Source organism: Pseudophryne corroboree, chromosome 12, assembly GCF_028390025.1.
Source record: "Pseudophryne corroboree isolate aPseCor3 chromosome 12, aPseCor3.hap2, whole genome shotgun sequence".
Lineage (NCBI taxonomy): Eukaryota > Metazoa > Chordata > Amphibia > Anura > Myobatrachidae > Pseudophryne > Pseudophryne corroboree.
In genome coordinates this window covers 38204362-38218661 of record NC_086455.1, presented here as the reverse complement: position 1 = coordinate 38218661, position 14300 = coordinate 38204362, and the positions used below count along the sequence as shown (strand labels likewise).

The window sequence follows — 14300 nt, the reverse complement described above, 5'->3', positions numbered from 1 at the left end:
CGGCTAAGGTTTCTGTGAGTGTGGGATGCTCTGCAGCTTTAAATGTGCTCAGTTGTAAGATATTTTTGTAACAACATAATTTGCTAATACAGTATTACATCCTATGTCCTATACATGACAGGAGGTAATACGTACCAAATCCAGAATAGCGGCGACACAGAAAAACATGTGGAAAGTGTTGGTAAAATGGTAATAAATCACTAACAACGGACAATAAAAGAAGAGGTCTCTTTCCTTAATGTTGCCGACACAAAATGAATTTGCACTTAGAAGTTTGATTACAGATACGTTAGAATGGAATGGTTTGTTCAGTCTGGCAGTCCACAATTTAGTTTATACCTTCTTATTTTCCTTCATTTCTAGTTCTCTTTCTACTTCTTTCCCTTTTCTGTGATATACCGGGTTAATTGGGAGTTTGATCTCCTGGATTTGGAGATATCTCTATGGATGGATCGACGGCCCATGATTTCTGGCAGGTATTAAGTTTTTTCGGTGTTATTTTTATTTTATTTTATACTTTAGTTATTGTGTTTATATCTCGGGAATTTGATGCGATTTATCTGTACTGGTGGAGTACTATCACTCCATATTTATATATATATCTTTTTTTTTTTTCTCTCTTTCCCTACATTGTACTCATAAAGTTTATTCTCCGCTATTTCTTGTTACACACATGTTCCCTTTATTGGAATGTTTAAATGTTTTATTTGTGGAAATTTTTGAAAATGTGCTTTCATCTCTCCTTGTTCTATCGTGAGACTGAATGTTGTATATCTTACGGTCCCCTAGACCAGAGGTTCTCAAACTCGGTCCTCGGGGACACACAGTGCATGTTTTGCAGGTCTCCTCACAGAATCGCAAGTGAAATAATTAGCTCCACCTGTGGACCTTTTAAAATGTGTCAGTGAGTAATTAATACACCTGTGCACCTGCTGGGTTACCTGCAAAACATGCACTGTGTGGGCCCACGAGGACCGAGTTTGAGAACCTCTGCTCTAGAGGGACGATCTTATGTTCGCACTGTTATACTTCACTGTCTCAATATTCTCTGTCTCGAATTGTTATGTTTCCATTTTTGTAATATGAGAGATTGGAATAAAAACATTTTGAGAAAAAAAAAAATGCTGCTGTTATTAGGGCTGTTCAGTGTCATAAAAATGACTAGTACATTAGAGAAGTTATGGTTATGGTCTGAGCACAAACTCCACTTTCACCCCAAGGTGCGCACAAAATCTGCACTTTGTCAGAGGTGGCACTTACCTCTGCAAGATGGGCTAGGAGAGCTATGCACTGAACAGTTTTTCCCAATCCCATCTCATCAGCCAGGATCCCGTTAATACCCTGAAAGCGAAAAAAAAAAAGATGAGACAAGTTCTTGGTATTCTGATTAAGTTATGCTTCTTAGGCTGGGTACACACTTTTTGATACATTGTGCGATTGAAGATCTACGGCGGGTGTGAACACCTGAGATATCTGTGAACGACGTCATTCACAGACATACCAGGTTAGCCCCGCAGCACAGCCGATGCTGATATGTCATGCAGATATACCCGTACATCTGGCAGTGTGTACGGCTGACCGCACGATAGGTCGGCCACAGCAGTCATTGAATGTGACTTCTAAAGTGGGCAGGCATATTTAAATGGCTCTGCTGTCAGACATGTCAGGTGGAGGATTGGTTAAGTGGGTATGCACAAGCTCGTTTGTGCATGCACCTTAGCAATCGATAGATAGGGCGGTGGATTGGCCAGGTGGCTGATCCATCGGGTAAGTGTGTACCCAACCTTAAAGTTCAGCCATGCAACCAGCTTGACCAAAGAAACAATCTTCACATTTTTTTTTTTCTTTTATTTATTTACTCTGTATACATAAAAATGTAAATGTAATTTAAAAAAAAAAAAACATTATTAGTAGTATCGCTAGTGTGTTACCTGTTCATATAAGTTTGCCAACCAGTTCATGCCTTTCAGTTGGTAACCTTTGAGTTTTCCGCTAAATATGGTAGGCTGCGGAATATCCTCTCCAGCTCGTATAGAGGGATTAGCCAGACTGTAACTCTCTCCAAAGCCTGACTCTGATTTACTGGCCACCCGTAACGCTGCTATCCTGCTCTCCTTGGAATCTTCATCAAAGGACCTTGTCTAGAGTGAAACAGACACAAGTCAAGATAATTCCACGATGATGGGACCTTCTTCAACGCAGCACCTTCGAAAGTGTGTAAGAACAGCGGGCTTTCAGGACAGGAAACAACCTTAGATGAAATTCTCCTGGGCACGTGGTATTCTTGTGGGGGACGCAAGCAATACTAATTCAGAGACAAATGAGAAACTTTGTATATTTAGGATGTTTAGTTTTACAGTCTGTGTTCATCTACAGAACCCAGAACTTTAGCACAGCCTCTCTGAAAAGAAATTGGTGCACAGTGTGTCATTTCACTTCTTACAGTGGAGGATATACAAAATATTGGCCCCAAACTATTTCCCTACTTGCTTAACACAGTATTATTGGCTACCATCTTAGCAAGATAGTAATAAAAATATATATTTTATTATATACAGATGAACATCAAATAATGCTCATGCATGCTGTATAGTTGCGCCCTGTGCAATTTCAGGCACTGGTAGCCTTTGCAATACATTTAACGGGCAGGGACCCTAATAGGTTCTTACCTTGCTCCTGCACAACTCCAACCTAGAACACTGTACATGTGAAGTAATGGGTCGTTTCCTCCTCTCATTTCTACTTTGCTGGAAATCATGAATTCCATATTTACATAGAGAAGGGAGAACTCTGGGTCTAGTAAGACCAAGAGATTCTCTTTACACTTTGCGTCGACCACCAACTCACTTAAATGATGCACCCCTCGCACGGGGGATTTAAGAGAATAAAACACCATTTGTATAGAAGATTTATTATGATAGCTTAGACGAATAAAATACACATAACAGATATCGGTATTAACGTTCCGAGTTGTACAATAAAGTAATATATTTGTGGTGTTACACGAACTGCTTAAAGGTAACATGGAAAAACCATAGGAAAGAGCTTTCCACCCTTAATTGTGCTGTTTTTTGACAAAATAAGAGCAAAAATTTGATTTTGGGTCTTACCTGTGAAATCCTTTTCTCTCCATGGGGGACACTGGAACCATGGGTATAGTGGAGCTGAGGAGTCTGAGCACCAAACAGTTAACATCTTTGAAGACAGCACAGGCTCCTCCCCCATACCCCACCCCCCACCTACAGCAGTAAACCTCACAAGCCCAAGGACAGGGAGAAGGGGGAGAGTATAAAATACTAGCACACATGCAAAACCAGGCACACAAACTGAACCCGAGCGAAGTGCTGAGCCAGGTTTAGTTCTCAGCTAGCCAGGGACGTAAGGGGGGGCATCCAGTGCCGCCATGGACTCATAGAAAAGGATTTTACAGGTATAAACCATAATCCCATTTTCTCGTTCTTCCATGGGAGACACTAGAACCATGGGACGTCTCAAAGCTGGCCACTAAGGGAGGGAACGCTCCTGCGCTGTACTTAAGACCCAATGCCCAAAACTAGAATCAGTAGAGGCAAAAGATGTTAAATCTGTAAATTTTCTGAAAGTATGTGCAGAGGATAACTCAGTCTTACAGAGATGCTCCGCAGAAGCACTAAGCCGAGCCGCCTAGGAAGTCCCTGCAGACTTTGTGGAATGAGCGCACATTAAGGTAGGAATTGGCTGATCAGCTAAAGTGTATGCCTGGTGAATGGTCAGTCAAATCCAATAGAAGCAAGGTGTGCTTGAAGCTAGCCAACCTCACTTATTGAAATCGTAAAAGGACAAAGAGCGAAGCTGATCTGTGAACATCCTTGGTCCACAGAAACACGGAGGGCCCTAATGACATCCAGGAAAGCAAAGGAGTAATCTGGGTCCGAAGACTCAAGTACTGGAAGAGAGGGAAACATGATCTCCTGGTTCTGGAAACCACCTTAGGAAGATACCTAAGCCATGTATAGAGAACCGCCTGACCTTGTGTAAAGATAATAAACCGAGATTGATGAGACAAAGCACTCAAATCAGATACCTGTCGGGCTGAAGCTATGTCCAACAGGAACACAGTTTTCCAGTTAAGCCAACAGAGGTCCACTGATTCCAAAGGCTCAAAGGAAGGGCCTACAACACCAAAGTCAAGTTCCTGGGTGGCACCAGAGGAATAAAGGGAAGGTGAATGTGCAGAACCCCTTGCTTAAAAGTCTAAACTGCTAGCAAAAAAGGCCTCCTTTCGCTGAAAAAGGACCAGCAAGGTCAATACCTGTACTTTTAAAGATGGAAAGGTGAAGACCCAAGTCAATCCTGCTTTTAAGAATGATAAAACCTGGGATAGACGGAAAATCATTGGATCCCAGTGATGGACAGAACACCAATCATTTATTATTGCGCATGCCCGCCATGAGCAATAATAAATCCTCATGTAGGACAGTTTTCTACGCAAACCATGGTCTGGACTACTGAAACCGAGAAACACCTCACCTTTAAGATGGATGTTTCAATTGCCAACCTGTTAAAGCTAGAAGACCGAGGTCCGGGTAGAGACATGGACCCAGAGACAGAAGCTTCAGCTTGAGTGTAAGTCACCACAGGGAATCTATTGACAAGCCGCGAAGATCCGCGTACCAAGTTCGAAGCACCCAATCTGGAGCAATTAAAAGGAAGGTACCTTCTTTCAACTTCAGTTTGCACTGAGATCGGAGAAAAGAGGTAAATAAGTGGGAAAGTCCACGCGACAGCTAGCATGTCAACCAAAAAGGTACCTGGATTCCTGGTGCAGGAGCAGTATTGGGGAAGCTTGCTGTTTTGCAGAGAGACCATCATGTCTATGCCCCAGCAATTGATTAGAATCTGGAATATTTCGGGATGAAGGGATCATTCGCCACCAAGTGAACGTCCTGATGACTGAGGAAGTCAGGAAGGTGCCCCAGTTCTGAACCCACGGAATGTATATTGATGAGAGGGCGGGCAGTGCTCCGCCTATCCCAGAGTGCAGCTCAACTCTCCCATAGCGCCTCCGACTGCAGGAGCCGCCCTGATGGTTAATGTAGGCAGCCCTGGTCGCATTTTACGACTGAACCTTTGCTGCTCTGCTTTGAAGCAACGGCTTTGCCTGGCAGGCAAGATTCCCGAACTAACCAACGCCCATGAAAAATGTGTAGACAAGACACTGTACCCCAGCCCCTGAGGCTAAATCAAACTGTTATCCTAGTATTAATCAGATTTGAAATACATGAGTTAAACAGGAATTAAACTAAACTAAATAGACGTCAGATAGTTAACTTTTAGCTAAAAACACATTCAGAACAGGGCACACAGAACAAACAATACAAATAGAGAAATAAGTAAGTTATGACCTAACACCCAGCTGTGTGGGGTATAGGAGAGGCAGGAGAAATGTCCCTCTCTCAGTGGCAGCCAATACAAATGAGTAAGATGGCCGCCCAGTGTCTCTGCGGAGGAGGAGGAAAGGAGTCTTTGGCAGGAAGCTTGGGACAGAAGATGCACCAAAGGGGGGGGGGGGGGGAGTCAATTGGGCAAACGCTCACTCCCTCGGCCAACCCCGGAGACTTGCTGCCATCGTCAATACCGCCCCTATTACAAAAAGCGTCCCTGGTGGTTAAGTGGTGGTGTGGAGAGAATTTGGACCTATCTGCCAGCATCACCAGTGGCTTCCCCGCTGGCGGTGAACAGCAGCTTTGATTCACAGTGCAGGGATCCCTTGATACCGGTCGCAATTGTGCCTCTGCTGCATGCTCAGGAACCGGACAGTTACCCTGTCCCAAGTGCGCGGGCTGCTAGAACGGTAATCTGTTGGAGCAGACATAATTTGCATAGACTGATTTGTGTATAGAACTGTTTGGTGCCCAAACTGCTCCGGCTCCACTATACCCATGGATCCAGTGTCCCCCTAATTCAGAAATGCAGAAAATTTCTGTGTATTGAAGCCATTGACACTGCACAAAACGGATGAAGAGCAGCACAAAATCTATGTTGCAAAGGCCCTGATTTGCCCACACGTGCCTAGGTATCTGCCTGCATGCGCTTGCATAGCCCATGAATGATTTTATAAGGAGCAGTTTCGCATCCATGGGAGGGAGTAGACTAGACGATCATTCCTTGTTGACGGAGACTGCGGAGATAGAGTGAGGATGAGCCACAATGTTAGAGCTGCTCCTTACTGTGTGGGGTCAAACGGGATGGTATCGGGATCCTGGCGCTTGGGATGCCGGCAGTCATAATACCGACATCGGACACACAGGATCCCGTCATGTACAGATGGAGCCTTGCTCATCTATACAGTCTATGGCGTTTGTCCCGATCACGGAGTCGCAGTGTGCATTGTTGCAGGGTGGCCCATAGAGCTTAGTGTGGCATATGGCGTTACCAGTGAGTGTAATACCAGCGATCATCCACCAGATGTCGCTTTTGAAAATCACCATTGCGCATGCGTGAGGTGTCCAATAAAATACTATAGGGCAAGAATCACCATGGCGCATGAGTGAGGTCTCCACTGAAATACACTATAGCGCAAGAACTACTTTACTGTACATATCTGTGGCTATGTAGGCCTAGTGGTATCGCCGATGGTTACCGTGCACTTCACCATTCTGTGTTTAATAGTGGCTCTACCTGCATCCAAAATTAAACGTTACAGTGTTTTCCAGGAATACACTGTAGCAGAGCATTGTGTATGCAAATACAGTCACAGTCACACACAGAATATAGGCATGCTGACGCTGCATATCATTTTAAGCATCAGAAGCTGCTTGTGCGTCCTATTACACTGCTTCTAAGACGCATTTTTGCGGGAAAAATGCAAACACAGACGATCAGTGATACTGAGTCCTGCCGCGGCATGTTGTGGCTTCAAGCGCTGCTTACAGTGAGTGCAGCAAGGATGGAAGAGGACACATCTGCAGATTGGCTCAGCATCTCCAATCCACACAAAGGAAAGCACAGTTCAGAGTTCTACACAGCTTGGCATAGCGGTATCCCCGATGGTTTCCATATCTGTGAGCTACGGTTTGATTCCCGCAAAAGGACACACTTGTATTGTATATCTGTGTAAAGATTAGCATCTACAGCTTTTCTAATTTTGCCAAAACAAGTCCTGCCATACTTTGTATACAGTATCAAGCAGGCACACAGATATACAGTCAAAATTAGAAAAAAATGGCAGGTGCTACTTATACAAGTATACAGTACAAGTGTGACTTCTCAAATGACAAGAGTCTTCTCTTTCTGAGACTAAGCTTACTGTACTTCTTCCTGGGCCTACCCATTGCTTTAATAGGCAGCCTCCCCCACCTCCAATCCCACCCCCGTAAGACTTGTGATTTCACAGACTGTGTGTACTGCTTAGTAAATGACAAATACAACATCTTTGTAAGGCATATTAGCACTATGGGGGTCATTCCGACCCGTTCGCACGCAGCGGTTTATCGCTGCAGTGCGAACGGGTGCGGAATGTGCATGTGCGACGTTGCCCGGCGACAGGTGTCTAGAGAAGGAAACAGTCGTGGAGCGGACGCAAAGAAGATTGACAGGAAGAAGGCGTACCTGGGCGGATCCGGAGCGTTGGAGACCGTTTTCGGGGAGTGGTGAGTAAAACGCAGGTGTGTCCAGCAGAACGGAGGGCGGATGTCTGACGTCAGAGCCGTCTCCAGCACCGCAGGGATCGTCGCACAGGGTAAGTAAGTATAGGCCTAGTCTTCTTTTGCTTGAAATTTTTTAGCTTAGCAGGGCTGCACCAGCGATCGCAGCCCTGCTAAGTTAAAATACACTCCCCCATAGGCGTGGACTAGTTGATCGCAGCAGCAGCAAAATGTTGCTGGCTGTGATCAACTCGGAACTCGGAATGACCACCTATGTGTGCACAGAGACATTGAGAGATGCCTGGCGTGAGTGAGCCGTCAGTTGCCAGTCAGCTCTACCAACGTTGGGCATCTTTTTTGCCATAAATGCATCTTATACACATCGCTGTGTGAACAGGACGCACAAGCAGCTTCAGCTGATTAAAATGATATGCCGCATGCCTATATTCTGTGTGTAATAGCGGCTCTGTCTGCATCTGAAAATGCACTGTAGCAGAGCATTCTGTATGAAAATACAGTCACAGTTACACACACAGAATATAGGCATGCTGCATATCATTTTAATCAGCAGAAGCGTCATATTACATTACTTTGCCTCTAAGACGCATTTTCGCGGAAAAAACGCAAACAAAAGCAGTGCTACCGAGTCCCGCCACAGAATGGTGTGAGGATACATCTGTAGATTGGCTCCGCGACTCCATTGCACACAAAGAAAAGCACCGTTCAGAGTTCTACACAGCTTGGCATAGTGGTATCACCAGTGGTTACCATGCCGGTGAGCTAAGGCTCGATTCCCACAAAGGACACACTTGTATTGTATATCTGTGTAAAGATTAGAAGCCACAGTTTTTTTCTATTTTTGCCAAAACAAGTCCTGTCACACAAATATACAAGTGTGACTTTTCAAAGTATGAGGGTCTTATCTTTAGGAGACTGAGCAATGGACCATTGCTTTAACACGTAAGTTTGCGTCTGTATACACTATTTTTATTTACAGTACTGAGTTATTGAATTATTTTTGTTGGTCCCGATAGAGAATGAATATTTTCGACAGCGTACCTTTAGTTACAGTACGCTATACCCTTCAAGTTCCTGATTGGCTCTCTCTGTCTGACCATTGGTCTGTGTACATAACATTACGGTCGTCACTGGCCATCTGCCAGGGCTTGCTAAGAGTACATTATTACAGTGCGATTACTGTACTGTATATCCATCCGCCGCTATTCGCTCTACAGTACTGGATTAGTGGAGCATTAGCCACCCAGTGGTGAAGATGTGTATTGCATGCTGTGTATGTTGTCGCACCTCAACGAGCCTCACCGTGCAACACCTCAGCAACCTGAGCTATAGCTAAGGTGCAACAAATATCCGGTTTACATGGAGAAACTGCAACGATGAGGGAGGCTCCAGCTGTAGGTGAGTATAATATCTCTAATCCTCAAACCTCCTAACCCTCCTTTTCTGCAGCATAACCCTAACCCTCAGCCTCCCCCCTGCAGCCTAACCCTTCCCGGCGGTGCCTAACCCTAACTATCCGTTCCCACAGCCTAAACCGCACCCTAACCCGAAGTCCCCTTCCCCACAGCCTAACCCTAACCTTACCCCCGCCGCATACTAACCATAACCCTCCCCCTTCAGTCTAAACCTAATTCTCCCCTTACTTGTCAGCTTACGTCTCCACCTTCCCGGCAAATCCTTGCTCGGGATCCTGGCGCCGGGCTAGTGATCAATGTAGGGATCCCGGTGTCGGCATTCCGAGTAGTGTCGGGATTCTGGCATCGGTATTTCAACTGCCGGGATCCCGACCAGTAAATAATTGTCATTTTTCACCAAAAGTTGGTGGAAATCTGGTCTAATATTATAATATGCCACGTCATATCTGTCCACCTTACCAATAGGTTATCTCGATTTGTTTCATTAACATATCAATAAAATGAAAAACTTTGGCCAACTAGATAGATTGACAATTAAAAATTCCCCCATTAGGGAAATCTCACCTGTGCCTGGTGAATCCTAAAAGCCTCTTCTGCATTCTTCAAGGCCTGACTCTTGAAATAGTCACTGTCTGAAAATACAGGCGAATGGACAGCTTTATTATCATACGATTTGAGTATGTTAAGATTAGCAAATTCGTGTACAGTTGAAGACAATGGGGGGTAATTCAGAGTTGATCGCAGCAGCAAATTTGTTAGCAGTTGGGCAAAACCATGTGCACTGCAGGGAGGAGGCAAATATAACATGTGCAGAGAGAGTTAGATTTGGGTGGGTTATATTGTTTCTGTGCAGGGTAAATACTGACTGCTTTATTTTTACACTGCAATTTAGATTTAATTTTGAACAAACCCCACCCAAATTTAACTCTCTCTACACATGTTATATCTGCCCCCCTCCCCCCCCCCCCCCCTGGAGTGCACATGGTTTTGCCCAACTGCAAACAAATTTGCTGCTGCGATCAACTCTGAATTAGGCCTAATGTGCTAAAAGGTCACCTCTACTTTCTCAGAGTTTATTCATTATTTTGGATTGTATTTATTCTTTATTTTGGGTCTACCTCCTGCATGAACCTTGTGGCACCTAACTTCTGTAAAAATAGGATTTTAATTACCTACCGGTAAATCCTTTTCTCGTAGTCCATAAGGGATATTGGGGAATCTAGTACTATGGGGTATAGACGGGGTCCAAAAGAGCGGGGCCACTTTACATTTCTTCACTGGGTGTGCTGGCTCCTCCCCTTTATGCCCCCTCCTACAGGCAGTTATAGGTAAAAACGTGCCCGAAGGAGAATGGACATATATGAGAGAAGGAAACATGACAACAAAGAGTGGTGAGATTTATAAACCAGCACACCACTAACATACAACGACCAGCAACGGCTGGAAACAACAGCAACAGCTGAGCAGGTAGCCACATTAAAGAGAACCTGCAAAAGAGTCAACGCACTGAGGCGGATGCCCAATATCCCTTATGAACCACGAGAAAAGTATTTACCGGTGGGTAATTAAAGTCCTATTTTCTCTAGCATCCATAAGGGATATTGGGGAATCTAGGATGATGGGAACGTCCCAAAGCTTGCAGAATGGGTGGGAACGTACGGCAGCACCGACTGGCCAAACTGGGTATCCTCTTTGGCCAGGGTGTCAAATTTGTAGAACTTCACAAAGGTGTTCTTCCCCGACCAGGTAGCAGCTCGGCATAGTTGCAAGGCTGAGACTCCACAGGCAGCCGCCCAGGAAGATCCCACTGATCTTGCAGAGTGGGCCTTCAGAGACTTAGCAACAAGTAAGGCTGCCGACACATAGGCCTGTTGGATAGTAAGTCTAATCCAACGAGCAATGGACTGCTTTGAAGCAGGACAAACTTTTTTCTGCGCATCATAGAGCACGAACAAGGAATCCGTCTTTCTGATACGAGCTGTGCACTTGACATAGATTTTCAAGGTACGCACAGCATCCAATGCCTCCGGAGGAGCAAAAGTGTCAGAACTGGACGGAACCACAATAGGCTGATTCAGGTGAAATGCGGAGACAACCTTCGTCAGGAACTGCTATCTAGTCCGGAACTCCGCTCTGACCTCGTAAAAGACCAAGTACGGACTTTTACAGGATAAGGCCCCCAATTCTGAGACACACCTAGCAGAAGCCAGGGTTAGTAACATCACCGTCTTCCACGTGAGGTACTTGTCTTCTACCGTCAGCAGAGGTTCAAACCATGAAGACTGTAGAAATTCCAACACTACATTCAAATACCGGGGTGCCGTAGGTGGCACAAAAGGAGGTTGTATGTGGAATAACCCCTGCAAGAAGATCTGAACTTCTGGCAACATTGCCAATTTCTTCTGGAAGAAAATGGAGAGAGCTGAAATCTAGACCTTAATGGATCCCAGACGTAAGCACTTATCCACACCAGCCTTAAGGAAACTTAAGAAACGTCCCAAGTGGAACTCCGCAGGTGGATACGTGTGTTCCTCGCACCAAGAGACATATCTTCTCCAGATATGATGACAGTGTTTTGACGTCACAGATTTCCTGGCCTGAACCATGGTAGCAAAAAACATTTTGGAAAGGCCCTTGTGAGCTAGGATGTTCCGCTCAACCTCCATGCTGTCAAACGAAGTCGCCGTAAGTCCGGGTAGACGAACGGTCCTTGTTGAAGATCTCTTCTGAGAGGTAGAGGCCAAGAGTCTTCGACGGACATGTCCAGAAGATCTGCATACCATGCCCTTCGAGGCCAATCCGGGGCAATCAGAATTGCCTGGGCTCCCTGATTTCTGATGCGCTTGAGCACCCTTGGGAGTAACGGAATTGGAGGAAACAGGCAGACCAGCCGGTAAGGCATAGGCGACGTCAGTGCATCTACTGCCCTCGCCTGAGGGTCCCTGGTTCGTGAGCAATATCAGTGAAGCTTCTTGTTGAGACGAGAAGCCATCATGTCTATCTGTGGGCAGCCCCACCGGTGGATGATCTGCTGGAACACCTGCTGGTGGAGACCCCACTCCCCCGGGTGGAGATCGTGATGACTCAGGAAGTCCACTTCCCAGTTGTCTACTCCCGGAATGAAGATATCGGACATTGCTATTGCATTTCTTTCTGCCCTCAAGAGTATCCTTGACACCTATCGCATGCAGGCTCTGCTTTTGTCCATCCTTACCGATTGACATACGCCACTGCTGTGGCGTTGTCCGACTGTACTTGGATCGCGTGATCCCTGAGCAGAGGAGAGGCCTGAAGCAGAGCAGTGTAGATCGCCCGAAGTTCCAGAATGTTGATCGGAAGGAGGCTTTCGTGGGCTGACCACCTGCCCTGGAACTGCGCCCCTTGGGTGACAGCTACCCATCCCCTTAGACTCGCATCCGTCGTGAGGAGGGTCCACTCCTGAATCCGAAACTCCAGCCCTCCAGTAGATTGGAGGACTGCAGCCACGACAGGAGGGAAATCCTGGCCTGAAGCGAAAGCTGTATCCGGTGCATCTGAAGATGTGATCCGGACCATTTGCTCAGGCGATCCAGCTGAAAAGTCCTGGCATGGAACATCCCATATTGGATCGCCTCGTATGAGGCGACCATCTTTCCCAACAATCTTATGCAAAGATGGATGGACACTCGAGTAGGTTGGAGCACCATGCGGACCATCTCCTGAAGTGTTCTCACCTTGTCCTCTGGTAGGAACACCGTCTGGGCCACAGTATCCAGCAACATCCCCAGGAACAGGAGCCGCTGAGTTGGCTCCAGGTGGGACTTCTGTAAGTTGAGGATCCACCCATGGTGTGACAGAAATTGGATAGTGCGGTCGATATGGAGCAACAAAAGCTCCCTGGATCTTGCTTTGATCAGAAGATCGTCCAGGTAAGGGACAATATTGACTCCCTGGACCCGGAGCTGGAACATCATCTCCGCCATCACCTTTGTGAACACCCTCGAAGCTGTGGACAGGTCAAAGGGCAGTGTCTGGAATTGGTAGTGATTGTCCAGCAGGGCAAACTTCAGGTACACCTGATAATGTGACCAAATCAGAATATAGAGGTAGGCGTCCTTGATATCCAAGGAAACCATGAATTCCTGTTCTTCCAGGACCGCAATCACTGCTCGCAAGGATTCCATTTTGAAATTGAACACTTTCAGGTAAGGATTCAAGGACTTTAGATTGAAAATGGGCCTTACCGAACCGTCCGGTTTTGGTACCACAAACAGGTTGGAGTAATACCCCTTGCCTTGTTGTGGTATTGCTACTGGAACAATGACGTGGGACTGGACCAACTTTAGGATGGCCTGTTGCAACGTAACCTGCATATCCTCCAAAGCTGGTACGCTTGATTTGAAAAATTGTTGGGGAGGAGCGTCTCGCTGGCGGGGCCCCAGAGGGGAGAAATGGGGATTTCCAAGACGTAACTTTGGAAATCCATGTATCCAATTCAACCCCAAAGAGCCATTCCCCTGAAAAGGGGAGGGATTCCACACTGTGTTTGGATTCCACGTCTGCTATCCACTGCCTACACTGCCATGGCAGAGGTCCTAGCATTAATGTTCCCCACCTCCTTGAGGGAATCCCAGAGGACGCGTGTAGTGTCCTGAATGTGCTTTAGGAGGGTCACCATAGTGACCAGGGGCATAGCCCCGGAGAGGCCCTCCTGAATTTCAGTGGCCCATGAAGGAATGGCATGGGTCATCCAGCAACCCACAATGACCGGCCTTTGCGATATACCTGCTGCCATGTAAATAGATTTGAGTGTAGCTTCTATTTTCCTATCCCCAGGATCCTTTATGGTAAAGGAGCCCGGGGCAGGCAGCACCGCCTTTTTGGACTGTGGAGAGACTTATACATCAACCCCAGGGGGTTCCTCCCAAAATTTCCTACCTTCAGGAGCAAATGGGAAAGTGCGCAAAAACGTTTTTGACACTTGGAATTTTTTGTCTGGATTTTTCCAGGCCAACTTGAATAGGTCATCTAACTCTGCAGAATCAGGAAAAGTGACATTAGGCTTGTTTTGTGTAAAGAAAAACGACTGCTGTGAGGCAGCGTCCTCTAGAGGGAGCGTTAACACGTCCGATATATCCAGAATTAGGGTTTCAATACCCTGAGCAGCATCGGTATCCCCACTAACGGGGGTCAAAGTCCTCCCCATCATCCTGTGTATCCTCATCTGTGTCAGATAGTAGAGCAGGCAAACCACGCTTTTGTG

The 14300-nt window shown here is 46.2% G+C and overlaps 1 protein-coding gene across 1 annotated transcript in view; it reads right to left on the bottom strand.

Annotated features, from left to right (window-relative positions):
* Window positions 1-14300, bottom strand: part of INO80 (INO80 complex ATPase subunit) — a 197428-nt gene that overhangs the window by 100911 nt on the left and 82217 nt on the right. The window contains exons 11-13 of the mRNA XM_063947351.1: window positions 9623-9690; window positions 1932-2141; window positions 1261-1341 (exon numbers count right to left, since the gene is read on the bottom strand). Of these exons, the coding sequence (XP_063803421.1) occupies window positions 1261-1341; window positions 1932-2141; window positions 9623-9690 (359 nt within the window). The remainder of the gene's footprint in view (window positions 1-1260; window positions 1342-1931; window positions 2142-9622; window positions 9691-14300) is intronic.